The sequence below is a fragment of the Rhinolophus sinicus genome, chromosome 7 (genome assembly GCF_057876585.1).
Source record: "Rhinolophus sinicus isolate RSI-liver-muscle chromosome 7, RSI-T2T, whole genome shotgun sequence".
Classification (NCBI taxonomy): Eukaryota; Metazoa; Chordata; class Mammalia; order Chiroptera; family Rhinolophidae; genus Rhinolophus; species Rhinolophus sinicus.
The window spans coordinates 10859125-10883578 of NC_142507.1; the positions used below are offsets into that span (position 1 = coordinate 10859125).

At 41.0% G+C, this 24454-nt stretch overlaps 1 protein-coding gene across 8 annotated transcripts in view; it reads left to right on the forward strand.

Moving 5' to 3' along the window:
• The window catches only part of NCOA2 (nuclear receptor coactivator 2), a 257843-nt gene that overhangs the window by 156438 nt on the left and 76951 nt on the right, over positions 1-24454 (forward strand). For all 8 annotated transcript variants that reach the window (XM_088799375.1, XM_019726156.3, XM_019726165.3 and 5 more), the window contains 2 exons: positions 8649-8753; positions 10577-10749. In XM_088799375.1, coding sequence (XP_088655501.1) covers positions 8668-8753; positions 10577-10749 — 259 coding nt within the window. In that variant the 5' untranslated portion in view covers positions 8649-8667. The remainder of the gene's footprint in view (positions 1-8648; positions 8754-10576; positions 10750-24454) is intronic.

A 24454-nucleotide genomic window follows, 5' to 3' on the forward strand; every position in this document is an offset into this window, starting at 1 on the left:
TAAATTAACAAATTACTACTTCTGATTCTATAGGAAAAGAGGCCATTAGTGTTTTGACTGAAACTCAGCATTCTTGGTGCACCAGAGATAATTCCTAGCTGGTTTTGTTACTTCCATAACTTCATAAAAAATAATAATAATAATAATAATAATAATACTTCATTTCTCTTTGAGAAATAATTGCTTGTGAGCTGAGGCATGGATTCCTTTCCACACTAGAACGTCAGGCACAGGAAGACAGGGACGTTTGTTGCCTACAACAGTGCCTAGCGCTTTAATTATTTATTGACTGAATAGATGAATGATTTGAAAGAATGCACTTTTTTTTTTTTTACAGAAAGCAGTGTTTTGTATTTTACATAGACACTGTTACATTTTTAGCAAAAAGAAAAGTACTTTCAAATTGCATGTCTACTGTTTATCAAATTAAATTAAAATATACAGCTTCATATAATATGCCTAACTTTAGTTTCTCTCTTCAAAGACAGTATTAAAGTGTAGGAACCTCTGAAGGGGCATATAGTCAATAGTATTGTGATAAGTCTGCACAGTGACAGGTGATCACGTTGTAAGGTATATAAATATCATTATACTGTACGCCTGAAACTAATATAATATTTTATAGCAACTATATTTAAATAATAAGAAAAGTATAGGAACCTCAGCACTCACATTGCAATGGTTAAGAAGTGAGGAACTGTTTGGATTCTGTTATGAGCTCTAAAATTTCCTGCCTGTGCGGCGTTGGTCAGGTTACTTTCTCTCTCCTGTACCTCAGTTTCCTAATCTGTAAAATGGTGTAATCATATGTCGTTACAGGAACATACACGTAAAATGCGTAGAGAATGCCTGCCAAGGTGGCAAGCACCCAATAACTGATATAGTTATTATAATTATACCTGAATTTGACTACTGGCCTGTTATTTATTATCTGTGACTTGGGCAAATTACTTAGAGAGACAGGTTAGAGAGGTTAGGTAATCTGTAAGGGCAGAGGACGAGGTGGGGGGAGAGAGAAAGGACATATAAAAACAAAAATGTGGGATTTTAAGCAAGAAAATATGTGCAAAGTGCTTGACTCAGAATAAGTACAGTACTCAATAAATGTTAGCGAAAAAGTAAACAGCGTTATACCGGAGAGGACTCTCATTTATTTATTTAAAAACTGTTTACAACTGGAATAACGAAAGTACTCTTTACGTAGGTCCCACCGTCTTGCCTTTGCCATTTAGGAAATTTCACAGATTACCAAGGTTTTTTTAATCTCATAAATCTAAAATGGGTTTCAGAATAAAGGAAGATAATTGAATTTTAATCTGGGCAAGTTATGAAACTCAAACACAAGCACTCCATTGTGGTTCTTAGTTTGATGACTTCTTTCCAAAACGCTAGGCCGTCAGTGAAAACCGGTTTTCTGCATATTAAATAGGACGCAGTACACGGGGCGGGAAATGCTTACATTATGCAAGGAATGCAGCTTCTTCCCTCGATGTTTTCTCATTTGAGGCCTATTAAAACCTAGCCTTGCTATTCCTGGCTGTATGAGCGCTGGCTGACATCGCTGGATATAGAAGCGGCCCGGTGACTGCTATCTTAAGGAACTTGGCCTGTGAGAACCCAGCAAGTAGGAACCATCTTACGCCACTGATGTCAGACTAGACATCCCCGCCGTGTAATGATAGTTTAGAACAGCTCCCTGCTACTTAGGTATTCGGCACTGCATGTTGCTAAGATAAGACTTTAGGGGAGGGTTTTTCCTTCTTTAAGAGAGATGTGGATGATGGAAATGTTACAGCAAAATATTTGTGTAACCAGTGAACATGAATTTAGCATTTATCTGGTTATTGCAGCATGTGTTAAAGAGCTGCTGCCGCCCATTTGCAGCCTAATGTGTTTATTACAGGCTTCCCAATGGCATCCTGAAGTGTGTTTCAGCTAAAAAATTCATGAGTATTATTGGCTTTCAGTCAGAAAATGGAATATGTCTTCTAGTCACTGTCTAATATCCCACTTTCAGGCCGTTATACAAAAGTAAATCTAAGAGCAGCACATGTTGAAAAGGAAGGAATTTTTAGCTTAAACATTTGCTTATACGTTGTTACTACTGTTCCAGGGAGTAAGAAATAGCCTAAGAGAGGTAGGTGCTGAGGCCGTTTTACTCCGAGAAGAGTAGGTGGAGTTGGAGGTTGCGTTCTTTTCTGTAATGCCCTCTCCATCTTTAAACTGTCAGCGTGTTAGTGTTGAAAAAGCGTAACTAATAAAAGTACTTTGTGTTTGGCTTATTGCAGTTAATTTTTTTAAAAAGGTCAAGAATACAGTAAGTTGCTCAAAAGTTGTAAAGTTGAATTGAGAATTCGTTTGCAAACAAGATGCCTTTTATTCTGGATTTATATGAAGCGAGTCTCCTAAAACTTTGCATTTTAACTACTGTCACTGTATGAATTAATGTGCAGTTTTATGAGTCTGAATCTGTAAATACATACTGTGGTATGAGGAGTAAATTAAGATTTTACTGTATGAAAAGCAAGAAGCAATATAGCGTGGTGTAAAGATGAAATTAAAAGTGTTCTTATGATCTAGTGAAAAGTAATAATACTTTGGGGGAAATAATATACCATTTTGTTAGCTAAAGTTTATTTTTGAAATATTGGATAGCATCTTCTAACACTGTGTGGAGTTCATCATTTGTTTTGCCAGTGGAAAGAAAAGGTTTGATTTTTCTCTGTGTTCTCGTCCCTGCCTGGAGTAAATCCACACTGGTCTACTTATGCTGTATTTTCACGTCTGGTGCTTCTTGGTTCATACAGGAATCAGCTACATAATCTTGCATAATCTGCATATTTACTGCAGAGAATATATGTTTAACTCTTGCCAGAAGTTGGGGTTGTGCCAAAATAATGTTTGCTTTGGGTAATTCTGTCCACTTGACAGAGGTATTTCCCATCCTCTGTCAATTCGGTGTCTGCTGCTATCGCATTACTGACTTCCAAGGTGACCCACTCTATGTTTTCTACCTTTCTCGGGCATCTGCCTTCTAAAAGCACATATTGTGTATTTAAGCATTAGAAACTGTGTTGTCTTATACTTATCAGAGTCTGGCCCAGAAATTTTGCTTTTGTAACATAAAGGGATCCCTCCTGCAACACAGTGTACCTTGAGGGAGAAACTGTTTCTAGTTTAGAAATGAGCAAGTGTTTCCACTTGTGATAAAGAACCAGTGAATGTGCCTTTAACTGTTGAAACGGGCTTGTGAGCAATGGACGGCTCTGAAAGAGTATCCTTTCATAATGAGTTTAATAGAATAGAAATGGAGAAGTGTCTTCAGTGAAGATTGATGCACACTTTTTTTTGTATTTCTCAAGTATTTCTTAGTTCTCACGAAGCTTGTAAAGAATCCCACTCCAGATGACACAATGTCATGTCCTGTTTCTTGTAAAGCGAGTGCAGGGAGAACCTGGAAGGCCCTGGAAGCTGTGGAAGCCTTTCTGGTCTCATAGCAAGAGCTAGATGATTTATCAGGCAGCTCCTCCTCTGGCAGGTGTTGATAAGAGAGGTTGTTTCAACAGCTCTTTGTATGTCATTTCATTATAAATTGCATCACAAAGTAAGGAGTTTCAGAGAGGGCCTAACTTTGTGAAAGTATTTCTTGGAACTAGCAATTGAGATCTGATGTTTGACCGCTTACTGTGTTTGCGTTTCAGCAACAGTATTACTCTTATTTATTCTTTAACTGAATTTGTGGAGCGTATGATAAATCTGACAGTTTTATAGGCCTTGTTTGGAAGATGGCCAGTACTGATAAGCGATAAAATGCACGTTATTGTACATGAATTCTGGGTGATTAACTAGCTTTCATGGCAAGAGGCTACACTGAGCAGCAGCTTCGTTACCTTATAAGTTACATTGGTGAATTTCATGCAAAAAGAGTACATTCTTTAAATTGTGTTGAGGTTTAACATTTCATTTTGCTTTCTGTGCTTATGCTAAGTTTAACTGGCATCGTTCACTCCTCCCAGAGTATCTTACTTAAAAAAAAAAAACCAGACAACTTGTTATTCATGTGCTGTAACTTTATGATCTAGTTTCTACCAGAGGCGATCAGGTCGTAGGGAGGGTGTATTGTCGCGGTGAAAGCAGCACTGTTGTTTTGTTATAGATAACAAGAACGGACAAATTGAAACTGCTTTTCCAGTTTGTCCTTTCACAACCCCCCAACATCTGGTAGAAAATGTTCTCAATGACTGTAATTACCATCAGTTACGGCCCAAGAGTTTACTTGTGTCATTTTCAGTTTTTCTGATGTACATTGAACGGTTTCAGAATGAGAGTGAAACGCTGAAGAATTTTAATTTCATGTGAATGTTGGAAACATGCAGAAATTTTAAGGAACTGTTATTCCAGGCGTGCTTGCAAAATGAAATTTGTAAACCTTCAATGCTGCCCTTCAGTCTTTTTATCTTCTACCTTTTTATCAGAAATCAGTATTTCACTTTGATCTACAAAACTGCATGAAAACTCATCCATCCATACAGTTTATTTTATTTTTCTGTGCGGACGTGCCCACTGGAAGTCATAGATCTATCTACCTGTCTATCTAATCTATCATTCTATCTGTCTCCGGTTTTTATCTGTGTCACTTGAGTGGGGGAAAAATTAACTCACCTAGCCCCCATCCACACGTCCCGGTGTGAAATCCTAACCCCCGCTGCCAGCTGGGCTCACACAGGGCACTAATATCAGGCAGTCATCTAGATGAGAGCTCCGCGGTCCTTCTCTGTGAGCAGCTCATTAAGGAAGTGCTGGTGTTTATTTGGCCCGTCCACTGAGGAGCAGGGCATAAATTCACGGGATCACGTCCACTTCTGGCTCTGTGGAGAGGCCCGGGAGCCCCGCCGCCTGTCACCACCTTCCCCACCTCCTCCTCTCCCTGCTCCAGCTCTGCATTCACTCCCTTTCCTTTTTATTCTGCGTGAGAGTCTGTCTTGTTTTCACCTTGGTTGATGGGCAGGGATTCAGAAGGGGCATCCCCAGCCTGGCGGCGGAGGCTGGCAAGGTGCATGCGCCAGCCCTCGACTTGGCCAGTTACTACAGACCCCCCCACACACATCTTTTTTTTTTCCTTTGGTGGTTCAAAGGTTGGTTGGCAACATGTACTGGGCATACACAGCCCAGGAAAATGGGTCAGAAAGGGGGTGGATGGGGCAGACACAGAAAAATACGGAATCAAGCATGTTCATAAAACTGAAATTTTTGGTTTTTCAGGAAATATTAAGGTACCATCACATAAAATAAAAGGGAAAACTTGGCACTTCAACAGGAAAATGAATGATGTTTTAAGGTTACAGATACAGTGGTGTGTGAGCCAGCCTTGAGTGGATTCAAGTAAAATATAAACAGTTTGTTCAAATGGGTTTGCTGCACTTACAGCAGTAACGTCAGCTCCTCGCTTCCCTCCTCATCCCCTGCTAGTCCCTTTTCTGAACTATATTAGTGCTGTTCCTTCATGCAAAGTACGATTATCAGTGTCTCTTTGGGGGTCTTTAAAGGCAGAGGACGCGAATGCTAATGGAAATTCCAAACTGAGTATATACAGCTTGACGTAAAACACTTACTGTCTGTTGAAAAGCATTCTGATCTTCCTGATAGTACTATGCCTTTTAATATACATGGCAATACTTTTGGTGGGAAAAGAGCCGTTTTCATCAATAAACTTAACGCCTATACCTAGTATATAGGGTATTTTGTTATATATTGAGGGTTATATTTCGATGATAAAAATTTCCTTAAATTCTTATGATTTATGGACAGCTGCTTCCAGGATGAAAATTCCCTGGAATGTTTTGCTGTTGTTGAAAGCTTTCTCAGATTTGATGAGTAATGTTTTTTCTTACATGCTCATGATTGAAACCATGGGAATTGTGGTTCCCAGAGAAATCCTGAAAATGAATGTAAGGTATTGTGTGAGAACGGTTGTGTTGTTCAGGTTGTTGCTTCCCGCTCTGTCCTCTGGTACCCCCTGCAATGCCCTGGCTCCGCTCCCCTCATTATTCCTGGTTCCTCAGGGCCCAGCTCAGTGCCTCCCCCATCCCAGCAAAGGGTTCTTCTTTCTCGGATGTCACAGTACAGTGGACTGCATATCGGTTGTATCAGACCTTCACCTATTTCACTTGCAAGTGTTTCCTATATGCACATTTATCTCCCCCTCACCTTGCTGAGCCCGACACCCCTCCCTCAGGCTCCGCCCAGCACTGAGCCTGACTTAACAAAAGCAGACCCGGCAGTCTTTGAATGAGGCAGTCTTTGAATGAGTAAGTGACGCTTAGATGAGGGGGAAAGAGTCAAGCATGAAAGCAGTGGCAGCCCAGGTCTTGCTGCTTCCCCACCTGACCTGTGACAACATGGTCAGAGGAAGAATGGCTCATGTGCTGCGAGACCTCTGCCGTGACATTGCAGTTCAGAGCCGGAGTGTGGGAGCCTGTTTATAAATCCCAGTTCTGCCATTTGTGAATCCGCTCCCTGGCCCTGTGCTGAGATGCTAGTAATGATCCCCATTTTACAGGAGAGGTAATTAACACTTCCGCTGCGGCATGCGACTTTACCCCACGAGCTCAGTGTTCCGGAAAGGAAGTTTAGGAAAGCAGACGTACATTTTCGTATAGTTTTGTGTTTTTCAAGAATGAATAACAGTAGGACATTTTTATACTTTAAAGGAATCATTTATCTTAATAAAATGTAGCACCTTAACTGTATGTACCTAAAATGTAAATATTGTCATTATTTTCTGTGGATTTTTGACTCATTTTGGAGAACAAACTTGAAATCAATTAACGCAGTGAAAAGGTTAAGGCACGAGAAGCAACTTCTTAAGGTCCCACAACTAACCAGGTGGGACTTGGACACGGATACTGGCCTTGCTTCTCTGCCCTACTGCGCACTCTGAGTCTGGTTTTGATGACTAGGTTACATCTGTAAATGTCCTGGTAAATGCTAAATGCATAGTAACTAAATACAGATACACTTATTATCAGCCCCAAAGTGTGATGACAGCACAGGACCTTGGGACTTGGTTACATTGCTCCCATCAGCAGGAAGCTCAGGCTTTAACGTTCAGATATGTCCCCTCCTTTGTAAGGTCTTGAACAGAATGTGCAATTGATGCAAAGTCGCTCAACTGCTACAGTGTTTCTTCGTCCTGCTTACACAGGACTCCTAAAAAAATCAACTCCTCTGCCTCCCTGGATCAGGGCTGAGGCCATAAGAAGTAACTGTAGTGAGCGGAGCATCCAGATGTCCCCAGGGCAGCAGCTCGGCCGGTTGACGCGTGTGCGACAGTGATACGGTGGTCAGTCTCCGCGGCGCTTTCGTAGCCCACCTTCCTCTTTGTCCTTGCTCTTCATTAGCCTGTTGCTCACCAGCGTCTTCCTCACGCCTTTGACCTTCTACTAACTGCCCTTCCCTCTGATTTTTCCAGCATGGAAAGGAAGAAAAGCCACTCTAGAAAGTAAAATACCGAGAAAGTGATTTTAGAAGCCTGGAGGGAAAAAGGAAGGGGGAAATCGCATAGAATTGGAGCTCTAGGGAAGGTTTTTAAATGCTGACTTAGACTTTTGGGGGGCAGGGGACGGGCGGCGAAGCAGTTATTGAGCACCTTGAGCAACAGTCATCTTCCATTTCCTCAGAATCTTGTTAGGCCATTTGTTCAGCTCGTTTAGAACTCATCCTCTATTGCTCTTGTTCTTTGCGTCTTGAAACATTGTTTTGATTCTGCCAGTGATGACCGTTATGAAGACAATGATTCTCTTATTATATGTCCTTTTATTTTCTTGCCAAAAGGAATTCAGCAAGCAGGAGGCAGTAATTGTCCTCCTCTATTGGGATCAATGCTGTTACCTGATTTTTTGAGTGCATCTTGAGACCTTGGGCGACAGCTGCTGATAACAGGGTGGCGGTGGGGGCAGGGGACAGGGTGTGAGAGAGGAAACCAGGCTGAGAGGTGTGCTCAGGGAGCAGGGAGGCAGCTGCTGTGGGGGAGGGACCCCCACCACCCCCACCCCAGGACTCCACAGGGAGTCAGGAACCTCCTGTTTGAAGGGCATTGCTCAGGCGGCCTTGTGCAGGGCTCGGAGACAGAGGGGTGTCCTATGTACCTGGTCAGATTTGGAAACCTTCAGCTTCATGACGTAGCACTGCCTCTTCCGGGGGCTGTCATGGCTGAGCTGGGGTGGCACAGGCGTCACATTGGCCAATGCAAAACAGAGACTGGGAGGAGCCCCTTCCAACACCTGTAGTTTCCACCTGGTGCAAGAGGGCTCCTGAAACTGGACGCTGGCAGCAGAAACCCAGGGCGAGGAGCCTGCGGTTCCTGTGGCGATGAAGCACAGGTCCTGTTTAACGAGTATGGGCCCAGTGAGCTAGGCTTGTTTGTGTTTTAAATGTTAACCTTTACATTCGCCTAACCTTTCAGCAAGGTAAAAAAAAAAAAAGCAGCCTTTTCAGTAGAAGTTATTATGCATGTACATCAATCAAAGCAATGTGTTAATTACCGTAGTCAAATTTCTGGTTGAAGTCAAAGTTTTTTCATTGTTGGTAAATGGATCAGACACTTTATCATCAGCTCTTTGAACTTTCCTCCTTGTTTTCTGTTTTAGTTGCTGATATGTGTTCAAGATGAGTGGGATGGGAGAAAATACCTCTGACCCATCCAGGGCAGAGACGAGAAAGCGCAAGGAATGTCCTGACCAGCTTGGACCCAGGTGAGAGTCTGGCTTAGACACAGGGTGAGCGTTGCCCGTGAAAGCCACATGCTTGCTTCTCTGCTATAGCGCTGATTTTACACCCCGTGGAAATATGGTGTCTGGTTTCTCTCCTTCACGGTTAAACCTTTGAATATATATTATTTAGCTTATGTTTCGGAGATGCAAATCAGTTACAGACCTTATTTTTCTTCACAAGAGGAAAGCTACAAGGTGGGGAACAGGAAAGAGGACCAGGAAGAGTGAATAAGAGAGGAAGTGGAGGAGAAAGCAAAAGGCCAATATTTTATATTCCCTTTTCCCTCCTAGTTGCCAAGCAAAATAAGCCTGTGAAGTGACCACATCCCTGCTCCTGTGTGTTGCCACAGATTCCTTAGTACTTCCTGGCTCACCACAGCCTTCTGTCTGTCAAACTGCCTTTCGTGCCCCGGGCTCCTCCTCGAGGAAGCTGCTTGGTGAAATGGACAGGGGCTGTTCTCTCATCTAGTGCTGTGCTGGTGCCATGCGGGGTGGGGGTACCTCCCAGCCCGCTCCCTGACGCTCTGCAGTATTTGTCACACAGCCCCCTTCACCTATGTGTCGTTTGTTTATTACCTTGAGGGGTTTGGGGGTGATGGACCAGAGGTGGAGGTGGGAGGGGGCCCAGAAGGGAAACTTGGTTCTTCCCTCCGTTTCCCTGTACTTAATAAACTAGAAACTAGGGATAAAAATGAGACTTAGAAAAGCCAAAGTCTGGTCCTTGCTCTGCCGGTGACTCACCAGGTGATCTTGGACAAATCACGTAACCACTATAAATAAACGGAGAAATTGTATTCCATCTTAGGTTTGTTAGTTTGTGAAAATAATGCTAATACTTAGAGGCTAATATATGGAAGTCTATTACAAATTACAAACTTTTATAAATTGGTATTTTACACAAATAATATTAATTTGGTAAAAATAGAGAAAGCTGCTACATTAAACAACTTGCTTTTTTAATGTGTTGCATTGTTTGAATGTCCGTTAATGGGTTCTCTACTGCACTTGAGGAAAAAAATGATACGCTGTTATTATCAAAGGGAAATTTTGAGTTTGCTGTTCTATCAAATTCGGATGAGAAGATCTTGCCAATTTTTCTTATTCCCTCCCTTCCATTAACTTTTTAAAACTTTAGTGGAACTTGGACCGTTTGTTTATTTTTTGCATGTCATTCAGCTTGGACAGTTAACAAACACCCTGGGTCAGTTTCGCTTTTGTTTCAGCTGCACTGTGGTTTTTGCATCGTCTAAAAAGGCTGTTTGGTTTGATCCTAAAGAAGTCTGAGAAATTATAAAGGTTTATTTATATTATTTTTTTATGCTTTTCCAAAAATCATCAAAATTGATGGATTGCTGTAACTATTATAGTTCAGCTTCCCTTTCCCCTTTGACTAATCTTACATACATTTTTATAAATGTAACCTCCCTTAATTTCCTAAAACATTCCTTTATTTATTCAACCATAAATTTGATGCCCACTTGTGCCAAGTGTTGTATGAAGCCGTGTGGGGAGGAAATTGCCCTGATCCTTCCTTGTCTCTGTGAGTGTAGAATCCAGTGGGAGACATCAGGCACGTTGCACAAATGATCACACGAGTAAACGTATGATTATGAACCGGGGTAAGTTTGATTGCAAAAACGAGGCAACATTTAGGGCAAAATCAGGGCTTTTCCCCCCACGTACTTCCATGTTTATATAAGTAACTTTTATTTGCTGTCTTTCTATTAGAACGTGTTTGACACGCTTATCTTTTTTGTAATAGCTGTTTTTCAAATTCATAATAAAAACATGTTTCTTCTTTTTAGCCCCAAGAGGAGCACGGAGAAACGCAATCGTGAACAGGAAAATAAATATATTGAAGAACTTGCAGAGCTGATTTTTGCAAATTTTAACGACATAGACAACTTTAACTTCAAACCTGACAAATGTGCAATCTTAAAAGAAACTGTGAAGCAAATCCGTCAGATCAAAGAACAAGGTAAGAGGACTGAAGTAATATTGCGGAGAATTCAGTTGGTTTCTGTTTTTCCACGTATGAGAAGTCCCTTCAGCATCCCTTTCATCCATTTCTTATGCTTAAATTATTGATGAGGAAATGACGTCACGCTGCAAGATGAATGCAAGTATCACTTGCAGTAGCTTATAAATAGACTGTATATAAAATTCAACAATTCTCTAAAGACAAAGAAGACCGAGGTGAGGTGGGGTGATGTCCCTTTCCATCTAGTAAAACTCAGTTCCATGCCCATTGCTTCTCCTCCCCACCTTGACATTTTCGTAGCTTGCACAGCAAATAAATGAGTGTCGTAATCTGCAGTGAGTGGCCAACTGAAGACGGAACCCTAAGTCAGGAGGCGAGGCACCTCCTGTTTCAGCTAGTCAGCATGTTTCAGTAAGTCTGAGCCTCCACTGGCCACACCACTAGATTAGAACTTCATATCCTGAATGACAAGAGATTTGAAAGGCTCACACATCTCATCAGAATTTTTTTTGTGAAGTTGAAACACAAAACATGATAGCTTTCTTCCTGGGGTTTTCCTTTCTTTTTTTTCTGAGATCATTTTTCTGCCTCTCTTCTTTGATATTTTTGCCCACAGAAAAAAAGTTAAGCAAGTAGTGTTTTAAAAAACACATTAGATTTTGTGGTGCCAAAAAAAAAAATCTGTATCAGGCAAGTACGGACAGTGTCTCAGCGCTCAGGGCCAATGTATACTCTTAAGTATTCACACACTGCCTTCCTTCAGGGAGATTGTTATCTCTTGTAATCTGATTTTGAATGCATCCTCCTAGAGTTCGTATCTTTTTATCTACCTTTTATGTAATATTCAAAAGAGGCAGATTTTAGAACAATAATGTCTTTGTCTATATAGGTATATGAGCATGAAACTGCCTGCTTCTGTCTATTATAAAATCCTAGCTATCTATTCATATGTTATCATCGTAGCCCTTTCCATTTCCGTACATTTACCTTAAGCTAAGTTTTATATAAAACAATTTTACAAATGTAGTTCTAAGAACTTAAAAATATACAAGCAGCATACACAGTACAGTTTCTGATGCCAGCCCACGTTGTAAATCAGTCTTTTACTTCCTGGTTTTTCCATCAAGATTACATCATCACATTCAAGGAGTTTCTGCTCCCAATGCCCGTCTCAGTCTCCTTGCAGCTCTTTCTTCTTCCTTCTTTTCCTTTTGAGGTTCACTAGTTGTCGAAAACTAAGTTAATCTCAGTTTTGGATCTTCAATTTTTGCTATCAGCAAATGGATAAAATAATATTCCTGGAGCTCTTAGGGAAAAAATTGGTTGAAGTTTTTTGTTTGTTTGTTTGTTTTGTATCTTAGAGGCCAGAAAAAAAAATATATGTATATATTTTAAATTGGTTCATGTTTTACAGTTTTTTGAAATTCTCGTATTTCTAGTTGCTGATATCGTATCATTGCAGTTTTGTTTCAGGTTTCTAAAGATTTTGAATGATTCCATTTTGTGAACATTGCATGTTAGGTTATCCTTTCAAACAGTTATATCTGTATGTTATTTTTTTACTGTCAAGGTCTGACACAAGGTTTTCAAGTTTTGCAAAACCTTGGTAATTCCCCCTTCAAACCATAAAACACGTTAAGATGTGTCATGCTGGGGCTCTGCCATGCTTTCACTGTGGGTTTAACCATGAGGCTTCCTGCCACAGCCACCCAAGAAGCAGCAACAATAAACACCCTGTCACGTCTTATTCTTCTAATAATGTTCCTGTTAATTTGAAAAGTAATGTGTTTTGAAAAGGGAAACAGAAGTGAAAAACCAAATGAAAAGTACAAATATACTTTTAAGTTCTGAACTAGTCTAGCATTTTAAGAATATTGCTTGTTTAATAAATTGTGTTGTTGTTTTGTTTTTTTTTTAAAAAAAAGAGCAGCACTTTAGAATCAAATCAGACAGAAGCTAGGTTTGAATCCTGGCTCTGCCTCTTACAAGCTCTTTGAACTTGGGCAAGTTATTTGACCTCTGTGAGACTCAGTTTTCCTCACACAGAATTTAGTGAGCTCAGCATGTAGACTGCACCATTGTGGAAGAAATTATGAGCTGTGTACACGCACTGACTCAGCAGGTACCTGTCACCGTAAATGTTTAGTAAGTCTTCAGTAAATACCTTTCCCACATTAAGCAGAAAGGCGACTTTTTTCATCACCTACCGTATGCTCAGATCTGCAGACAATGAGCTCTTCCTTCAGATGGAAAGTGGGCAAATAGTTATAAATATCCTCCCCTTCAGGGTTGTTTGAAGAAAGTAAGATGGTTCTAGTACCGGAGATCTGTGCACAGCCTGTGCTCGTCACTCCGCTGACAGCTCTGTGTGGCTTCTCTCAGCAGCTGACAGACAGTAAGGTTCAAGCGCAGCACAGACTGGAGCCCTTCTCTCTCCCTCTCTGTGTGCCCACCCGCCCAGCCGGTCCCCCGTCACTCAGTATAAATAAAATCCAACCATCATCTTTACAACTTTGTCCAAACTTAATTTGTATTTCAGTCACAGGTGTCAGCTTAAGTAAAGTCATAATTATCCTAGAGAAGTTAAACTGGATTGCAGGAGGTGCCCCACTACAGAATATACAATCGGGAAAGCCGGGCTCATATTTAGGGAACCTTCCAGTGTCGAAGCTCAGGCAGGTCAGTCAGGCATGACAGGCTCTTTCTGTCAAGTCTACTCTGTCATCAGCTGCTCCTCAAGTTTCCATACGCTTTATAAATAAAGGGAGAGGAGGAAGGATATTTTTAAATGGCCTAAAGGATGGGAATTTGGAGGGGGAATTACCAGCTATTTAAATACAGAAGCATTCTGCTGTATGTAGCCCGTCATGAGCCCTTGCCACCGCACGGGACCCTGCAGAAGCAGAGCGAGTGTACACAGGAGTCTGCCTTAAACCAGTGCACCAACTTTGCGATGTTGAAATAGAATGTTTCATCCTGTTTGGTGTGGTACATACGTACAAACAAAATGGGATACCACTCGGCAATAAAAAAGAATGAAATCTTACTGTTAATATGCGGCAACATGGGTGGACCTAGAGGTTATTATGCTAGAAGAAGTAAGTCAGAGAAGGACAAATAACGTGATTTCACTTACATGTGGAATCTAAAAAACAGAACAAATGGACAAATAAAACAAGCAAACTCACAAATACACAGAAAAAAACAGGTGGTTATCAGAGGGGCGGGGTTGGGAAGGTGGGCGAAAAAGGTGAAGGGGATCAAAAAGTACAGACTGCCAGGCATCAAATTAGTCATGGGGATGTAAAGTGCCGCTTAGGGAATCTAGTCGGTAGTATTGTAACAGCTCTGTATGGTGACAGAAGTTACCAGACTTACCGTGATCGCTTCGTAGATGTCTGAAGGGCTAAGCACTATGCTGTACACCTGAAACTAATGTAATATGTACGGCAACTAGAATTTAAAAATGAACTTTAAAGAACGAAGTGTAAATTTACTGAAACATTTAGGGGAGTTCGAAAAATTAAAGCGTTTCTACTGCTCTGTTTAAAGTAACATGTCCTCTGTTACCCAAACATAGGTATACCTTTCATTGTTTTTTTCTGAAATAATTTAAAATGAACTTTATTATTTGGAAAACATTTGTCACTTCGCTTAAAGCCACTTTAGTGCAGTGTATTTGACTAAAGGATGTATGTGTCAATTAATAGAGAATTGTTTGCAACCTTTTGTTATTATTTTTCTGAAAGTTGTTTTATGAGTGAATGGAAATTTAAGACTGAAAATATACAGAGGGTGCCAAAAAATGTATACACATTTTAAGGAAGGAAAACTGTATTAAAACTGTTATACTCAATATATACCGATAACAAAAGATGAATACAAGTCCCATTTGACTTCTGCAATAACAAGAGGTGCTCAAAGTGGTTACCATCAGCGTCTAGACATTTCTGATTACAGTGAACTACTCTTGAGCAACATTGACCAGAGTGTCCACATTTTTTTGGTGCCCAAATTTGTGTTGGTGCAACCTAGATTTGGGGGGAGATTCCTTGTTGGACCAGGCAACCTGAAAAGCATTCTGGTTTCTCATTGCAATTATTCTAATGATGTAATTTTGATCGGCATGCCAGTATGAGAACATCGGGATTCTAAATTACTTCATACATCTGAATTTCCCCTAGTATTGAGGATAGCATCAAAAAATACAAGAAGTATTTTAAGAGAGGGTGAGGGGTAGTGGTATGCTAGCGTCAACTTGTATCAACCAATGAGAGACAGTTGTTAAATTTCCAGAATTTTATAAACTGATAAGCACTGCCATTATTATTAAAAATAATATAGACTTACAATTAAATTGTATTTAAAAACAAAGGTAAGGAAGACAAAATCTCATCATTTCCTAATTATTCTGCATTTTCCCATTATCCGTGCTCGGGGGCTCTTTGTGTCTTCTGACTGTTTACGTGATGGAAGTGCCGTGGAGCGGAGGCTAGTGCACACCTGTTCCCCAGTCTGCGTTCAGTAATGTTCCATTGAAATCAGCCCTGATGAAAGTGTTCACACCATGCAAATGTGGAAATCAGTGAACTCTACACATCAGGGCTGGGTTTATTTTGTGGGCTGTCATTCTAGACTTAAGAAAGTAACGGAAGAAATGTTAGTAATTAACATCTAACATTTTAACATTAAGTTACATGCAAACAAAATCATATCCAATGCAGCAAAAAAGTCACTCACAAATTGACAAAGAACTGAATTTTGCATATAACATCTTCACCATATAGTTTCGTTTCACTTTTGTCTTATTCCTTAACTTAAAAATTTCAAACAATGTTCCCGTCGAAACTCTACTCCTTCTTCAGTTATAATCATATGTTATAATCATATGTTCGCTACAATACAAGATTAGGCAAAAATCAGCAGAAGCATTCTGTGAGAGTCAATATAGAATCTGTAAATTTCTATATAGCCAATTGAGTGTCGTATATTTTATTAATCATTGATAAATTATATACTACGCATCCTTTATACTCGTAAAATTTGTACTAAACATTATGATGCTTACTATTTTCCCCCAGAGCTGGTTTTTAAATATTTCCCAGTATAGCTCTGGTGGGCAGGTTGTATTGTAACTGTGAGTCAAATTTATAAACTAACAATTATGTTTTAGAAAAAGGAAGTAGTGATGGAAACAACTTGATTCTAGCACATAAAAGTAAAATGTAGAGCCCACTGAAATTATGTTTTTCCTTCCTGTTCTTGTTTTCCCCGCATTAAATGCATGGTGTTCTTGTGATGGAAATGCAGTTTTTCCAAGTTGAAGTCTAGGCATGAACTCCTAGCTGTCACCCAGCAAAGTGAGCCAAAGGACTCTGCTATCAGTTTCCTTCCACGGGTAGGGTGTCTGTGAATCAGGCTTTTGGGGTGATGTTTCCAGGTATTGCTTACGTTCCATGGATGAAATCGTAGGGTGATGGCAGATTCATCCATGTCGCTGGCAAGGGAAGGTGAGTGAACTCAGAACCCCTTGGGCGCGCCCTACAGACACTCTTACCCTGAAGACAGTGTTTTTGATTGCCAGTGAAATATGGTCATACAAACTCATGATTATTTCAAGAATGAATGGGAGACCAATAACGACATATATATTTTAACTCTTTTTTTGAACAGTGATCCCTTACTCACTACATAGTTTGAATTGCAATTGCCACCTTCTTTTTGGTCCTATGTTCTTCTAAAGGTGCTGATGATAATTAAATGGCCAAAGTCAACCGGCCAGATGTAAGAGTGACCAACAGAGTAGACTAATCGTCCAGTACAAGCCCCAAACCCAGTTGTCAGGATATAATCAATATAACGAACTCATGAAGAGCATGAGCTTTAGTTAAAATCAGATAAACCCAGTCTCTCCCTTCGCTTACTGTATGACCAGGTGTAGGTTTTTCAACATCTCTGGGCCTTTACTTCCTAGTCTGTAAAAAGAGGATACTACTGCCCACTACATAAAGTTCTTGTGAAGAATGTATGTTCAGTAATGTTTATAAAAGATTTAATCGAGTACTTGGCACGTTGAAAGACTACAAAACAGTAGTTATTACCCATATTGTTTCTGACATCTATACTCAGAGTCGTCATCCAGATAAATCTAGGTTTTCTGCCTAAAGACTCAGTATTGATGGGGAAACACGCAGTGTTCAGATAGTTTCTCTGTTACAGTTTTAAGCCTTAATATTGTTACAATGGTAATTCTTTTTAATATAGAAATACATAAACAGAAGCTACCAAAACCATGCAATCGAGACCCGGAAACCAGAAATGTTGTGCTTGGCATGACTCCTGCCAGTTCTGGTGCCCCTGCCGGCCATTGTCACCGCAGGCTTGTCGCTGGTCACCTGAGTGACATTCTTAAGAATCCTGCTTTAAGGAGAACTAAAGAGGGCAAGAGTCTCCATACTTACTTACTGAAACACAGGAATGAAGGTGGCCCCACTTACTCCTGAAGATATGAAAGTATTAACGTGTTCTTTCCTTGTTTGACAGTATAACCTGTGATTGGCATTCTAGCTTTGATGATTGCAGTTTTTAATGAAGATAAAATATTGCTCTATTGATCTGCATATAATTCACTTTTATATTCTAATGTGGATCAATGGCTCATGTTATTAATGAAATCCTTAAAATTAGTGAGCAAAAGTGGAATTCCTGCTCCCATTTTCTCCCAGGATCCTCTTATTATTTTTTTCTTAAGTATATGGAAGGTTTTCTTGTTGTTTAACAGCTTTCGGATGAAGAGGATTTAAATAGTTTAATGTACCCTAATACTTTTTACAATTTATGACATGAGCTCTACTTTCAAGACTTATTCTGGCTTCCACACTCTGAAGAAAGTCAACATCCCTCGTTTTCTTGATCTCCTTGTACTGTTACGAAAAGGAATTAATTCTGACACCCCACTGTCTGTATAGATTTTATTAAAGAGCACACGTTCATTCAGTAATTTTTTTTCTTGAGCACATACTATATGCAAGACATACTGTTATTCACTAAGGGAGAATGCAACAAGCAGTAGTGCATGGTTCTTTTCCTTGGAACTTTCACTTCCTTGGGGGGAAATCAACTTGTAAACAACCAGCTATGGAACTGGAAGGGACAGCGGCAATAAGTGTGATTAGGGATACTGGTGCAGGCCACATGGGGGACAATAAGTTTGAACCTGGCCTTGCTGTGAGAGTCGTATTTTAATAAGTGAAGGAGTGGTGACGGGGATGGGGCCCTAGAGGCGGTCCAGATGGGGAGCAGGGGAACCCCAGCAGAGGCACGGGACCCTTAAAGGTGTGCAGTGTGTGCGAGGGCAGAATTCTGTGTAGCTGCAGAATTCCATGCATTGACGCAGTCGGTTGGATTTGAGGTGAAAAGGGCAGATGAAAGCCTGACGGGATAGTAAGCAGAGTGCCATAGCCAGACTGGACTTGGTGATGTGAAACGCGACTGACTCCTCACCATCTTCAGCAGAGCTGGCTGGAATTCATCTGCCACGGTCTCTAGAGCCTGGAGCTGCCCTGTACTGGGAATGGGACTTGTGAATCGTAATTAGAACAGAAATAAACCAAAGACGTAGAGCACAAATACCACTATTTGACTATTTTTTATGTTGTCATTCTCTTTTTGGTTTCAGCTTAAAGTACACTTTTATTAATTTGTTGTTGTTGTTGTTGGTTGCTTTGTTTTCTCTTTTGTTTGGTTTTGTTTTCTGTTTCTTTTTTTAAACAAATGAATAAGAACAGCCTATTTTCCCAAACTGTTGTGCTGGTGGAATGAGGAAAAGAGAAGTCTCGCTGTTTTTGTGTACTTTACGTTAATTTTCAGACTAAGATGGGTTATAGAGAAATAAATTATTTTACATGGAACTATTTTAATTAGGCCTTCCAAGAAGACTTTTTTTTTTTCTGGTTTGGTGACATTTTTTTTTTTTTTAATTCTGGGGGGAAAAAAAGAAAGAAACCCTAACAAATTTACCCTCTTAACGTTTTTAAGCCTACATTACTATATATTAGTTACATGCTCACTGTTGTACAACAGGCCTCTAGAACTTCATCTTGCAAAATGGAAACTCCATACGCATTGAACACCTCTCATTTCCCTGGCAATCACCTTCTACTTTGTTTCTTATGACTTTCATTATTTTAGATACCTCATATAACTGGAATCATGCAGTATTTTTCTCTTTGTGATTGACTATTTAACTGAGCATAATGTCCTCAACTTTCGTTTATGTTGTAGCATGTGACAGGATTTTCTTTTTAGCTGAATAATATTCCATAGCATGTATATACCACATTTTATTTATCCTTTCATCCATGAACATTAAGGTTGTTTCCACACCTTGGCTATTGTGAAAATGCTGTAGAGAAGGTGGGTAGACAAAAAGCTCTTTGTGATCTTGTTTTCAGTACTTTTGGATAAATACCCAGAAGTGGGATTGCTGCGTCCTATGGTAGTTCTGATTTTAATAGTTTGAGGAACCTCCATACTACGTCTGCACCGTTTTACAATCCCACCAACAGTGCCCAAGGGTTCCTGTTTCTCCACCTCCTCACCAACACTTGTTATTTTCTGGGTTTTTGATAGTGGCCATCCTAACGTGTGTGAGTTTGTATCTCATTGTGGTTTTGACTTACATTTCCCTGACGAATAATGATGTTGAGCATCATTTTCAAGGCGATATTTTGCAAAGAACAAGAATCGAATACGATGTGACAGGATCGAATGCCTTCTGTAGTCAAGTATCTTGATGTCATATGTTGCTGAATCATATAAGGCATCAAACAGGACTGTAAGCCGAGCGCATGGAGGAGCTTGTGTGGTGCAGAAAGATCCTCGAAGATAATCTGAAGTCAGTAGGAAAAGGAGAGAAAACCACAATGGCATTAAGAGTTCCCCTCTAGACCTTTGGCCTCCTTTCAGCTGTTTCTCACCTTCCCCTAAAGCACGCTTCTTTCCCTGAAGCCTTTTACTACATTAGACTTCTCTGTGTAGGTTACTGGGAGGGAAGAAGTACCACCTGCATGGACCATACTGGTTATCTGTTTATCTGTAGTTGGGGGTGGGCAAACAGGCTCTCACATATGTCCTTTACCATTCTTGCCTCCTCTCGTTACTGTGTTGTTCACTCGGAAACATTATAGTTGATTTCTACTTAGAAAATGGCCCCTTTTCCTAATTACTGAGTCATGTATCTCTGGTAATAAGTGTAAGAGTCCATGTTTTTCATCCTCTCATCTTTTCTGTCCCCCCCGATGATTTTAAAGCCATTCCAGGAAAACTGTGATCGTATTCTGCGTCTCAGCTTTGCTGGTAAGAAATGGGGACCCTTAACAGCTTGTGTTTTGTCGTGAGGGCACAGTCCAGTCCAGGCGGGTCTTCTGCAGATTTGTACCGTATCGTCCTGCTGCCTTCAGCCCTCACTCCAGACTGCTCTCATCCGCATATCAGATCTCAAATCCTGCTTTGTTTTCTAAGGATGTGACAGTAAAGGATAATTCACAGACTACAAGAATTGCAGTTCTGCTTACAATACTTACGGAGGAAAGACTCTGGAGACCAGTTAACTTTAACCTGAAAATTGATTTTAATCTGACCTTTTTTTATTGTGGTAAAATGTACGTAGCGGAAAATTTGCCATTTTCAGATACACAGTTCAGTGGCAGTATGTGCTGTCCATCTCCAGGACCTTTTCATCATTGCACACAGCAACTACTAAATAATCACTCACCCCTCTCCCCCAGCCCCTGGCAACCCCCATTCTGCTTTCTGTCTCTGAGTGGGACTACTGCAGGCACCTCCTGTGAGTGGGATCCTAAAGTACTTGCTTCCTTGATTGGCCGATTTCACTTCACCTGCTGTCCTCAAGGTTCATCCCTGTTGTAAGATACGCCTGCATTTCCCTCCTTGTTAAGGCTGAATAGTATTCCATTGCATGTATGTCCTGTATTTTGTTTATCTGTTCATCCATCCACGAACATTTGGTTGGATTCCACCTTTTGGCTACTGTGAAGAGAAGGCTAGTAGAAAGGAACGTTGGTGTACAAGTATCTGTTGAAGTCCCTGCTTTCATTTTTGGGGAGATAGACATAGATATAGATATAGATATATAGATACTCAAAAGTGGTATTACTGAATCATGGTAATTCTATATTTCATTTTTTAAGGAATCATTATACTATTTTCCACAGTGGCTGTAATTTGACTTTAATATCAGATTTTAAAGTATTTTGATAAACAGATTGAAATTTTACTATGGCCCCATTTTCTTATTTTGAAATCTTCAAGTAGTTTTTCTCCTCAGTGAACTCCATATGCCTCCTCCTTTTCTGTTTCCCAAGGGACAGCTGAAATGTCAAAAGGCCTGCGGCATTGTAATCACTATTGTCATAAGTAGTAAGGAGATAGTGAAGCAAGGTGACAATTACCTGCCAGCTTTCAAGTGTGAAACTTGGTTTGGGATGGGTAGTGGTGAAGTCATTTTGTTATTTTATTCAGAAAATACTTCGTGCCTCCTTTTTCCTGAGTCCCAGGATGCAGCGGGGAACAGACCATGTGACGTCTTGCTGTCGTCATGGAGCTTGGAGTTAGTAGTAGGAAAGACAGGCGGTGGATGAGTATACAGTGGTGGGAGACGCATCTCCAGAGTAAGGCCAGTGCGCTCTGGGAAGTGCCTGTTCTGGCCGGGGGTTGCTGGAAGGTGCTCACTGGCCTTTCAGCTAGAAATGAAAAGGTAAGTCAGGGCCCTAATAATATCTAATACACACACTAACAGTGGTGCATGCGTGCACTTTGTAAATAAATATACATATTTTATATACATTGTACATACATTTCAAAAATGCTGATAGAATGAGCTATCAGAGAAGTTTCTTGCAGACAATCCTCGGTGAGTTGTTTTCAGAGTATACGATTAGCCTTACAGCTAACAGAGGAGTAAATAGGGAGACGTCAGGTTGGAGCCTGGACCAGTAAAGACCTGTGGTTCTAAAGCCTTCTGATGATGGTTTTCTTCTCAATACCTTGTTCCATCTTTCTTCTTCCCTTTACTGCCACATTTCCTACAAATGCAGTAAGGTACTCTCCCATTTGCTGTGTGCTCACCGAGATGTGGCACAGACAAATGCCTGGAAGGCCAGCAGGGACGACTTCCTGTCGGCCACCTCTGGCAGGCCTCTTCCGAACCCGTTTACCCTCTCCAGTAGTTCTGTGCCTGCTGACATCCTTCCTGAAAACACTTCTACTTTTGTCCGTGCTCTGTTCATACTCGTGCACTGTCTCTCTGCGCATCTACCCTGGGCCTTCTTTTGGTCCCCCACTAAATTCCTTTCTTAATCAGCTTTAGCTCTTTCCGGCCTTCAGCTATCACATCTGTGCTAATTACTGTCTACTGTACGTCTCTGCCCTTGACCTTTCCGCATCTTTCATTGCAGATACTCAGTGCCTTCACCACCCCCACCGCCCACAGTTTGCAGTTTAGAGTTTGCTCCCCATGCAGATTTCCAGCTGCCTCGTAGATGCCTCCACAGGGTATCCCAAACTGAACCCGTTTTCTCCTCTGCCTCCCTAGACAGAGTGGCTAGTCCTGTTTCCTGGGCCCACGCTCAGTGCGTTTTCCCACGATACTAGCGAGGCTAGAAACCGGAGTCCTCGGTACATGGACCTTCTCCTGCACCCTTCACCAGTCAGCCAGCCAGTCACCTGCCAGTTCCTTGCCGTACTCTGTGATCTCCCAGCCCTTGTTTTGCTCATTTTTATTGTGAGCTCCGTAATTTAAGTAGTCTTTTCTCACCTCAGCTCATCTCTGCTTCTCTACCGTCTGTCATCCATCCCCGTTGCTACCAACATTAATTTCCTAAAAGTGTATTAGACATGTGATTGCTGTTCGCAGAACATTCAGCGAGTGTCTCCTGCCTCCAGAATGCAGTCAAATGTCTTCACATGACATCCAAGGCCCTCCACCACCTGGGCCCAGCATGTTTTTCTGGGTTGTCTCCTGCTCTTGTCTGTCTAGCCATTCTTTTAGGCAGAACCTGAAGCCTTAATTACTCTTGAGCCTATAGCTGCGCAGCTGTTTTGCCATTGTTAAGTAAAGTATATATTTCATTTGGCTGGTAATATAATAGTCGAAACTTTTAAAAAACTTTTTACTACCGTGTAAACTCTCTAATGGAAGAACTGTAGCTTATTCATTTTTACATCCTTTCCTTAGTGCCTTGCACATAAGAGATACTTTATAAGTGTTACTACAAATAATGGACATAAAAATTAGGATTTAGAGGAAATGTGAAAGCAACGAAAAATACAGTGTTTTTCTCCAGATGCTTCAAGAAGGTATGAGTAGAACAATGGGGAGAGAAGGGATTTAAGGACCGTCATTCACTACTGTGTCCGATTGAAATAGCAGCACGTGAATAAATTCTAGCGGTGAGGTCTGCAGGTGACCGGAGGCCATGCCGGGATTACACCAACAAGTGACAAGGCTGGGGTTTGCATGTAAGTGCTGTGATAGATAGATGGGTACAGGTCTGTTGATGGATGTACAGATATAAATAGAGATAGACATCAGGCAAATGGGGGTAACAGGAGGTAGGAAATAAAACTTGGTTAGACCTCCATGAATATACTGAAGTTACCAGCTCAGTAATGTTTAGCTGGATAAAATCTGATGCTGAGAATCAGGATTCCTTGTATCCAAGGCTGCTGGAGTTTCCCTTTAGCAGTGTTAAAGCACGGCATATTAATATAGCCACACACACTGTTTCCAGCTACCTTCTCATCTTCTGGGAGCCGCTTCTTCTGTGCTGTGTCCCGAGGCTGCCGCTGGCTGCCAGACTGAGGATCGATACGATTGTCTGTTTCACAGATAAAGAAACAGATATGCAGAAACATTAGTAAAGTTGAGGCCTTAGAACTAGAAGATGACAGGCTAGAGTTCAAACCTCGTCTGCTGGTGATTCCGAAGCCGTGATTCTTCTGCCGTATTCCATGAACTGTGAGGATGGTGGTCACATCTTTAACTTTGCCTGTGTTTATTATGAGAGAAAATGTTGATCTATAGAGAAATTCCAAAAGCAGCACACTGAAACCCAAAGGAAAGATTTATAATAGTTGACTGCTGTGTTATCAGGGTTAGTTTGAACACGTATTATTCACAGAGTGATTTTGATGATTTGGGGTTAGGTGTGCATCATTAATGAGCTTAAATCTTGTGGAGCCAGCAGTCAAGGGCTGTGAAGCCTTGCGGGAATACAGGACTGCAGTTACGGACTTCACCGTATACTCTCGGAGCAGATGACACCAAGCTAAGAGGCGTCACAGCCAGGCCCCTGACGCACACTGGCCCCTTGAGTGCGGGGACTCGCCACGTTCTAGATCGGGAGGTCAGGCCCGTCGGGAGGTACTTCTTCGTGAACATTTCAGGTCGTTATCTACAGAGATCTCAGAAGAACTTTGAATCTTCTTCAAAGCTCTAGTGTTTTGCTTCTGTTTCTTTTCTCTTTCTCTAGAAATCACAATGAGAATTATCCTTTCTTTTTTTCCTTTCTTCCATCCTTCCTTTTTCCTTCCTTCCTTCCTTCCGTCCTTCCTTCCTTAAGGAGGGCGCAGCTCACAGTGGCCCATGTGGGGATCAAACTAGCAATCTTGGTGTTACCAG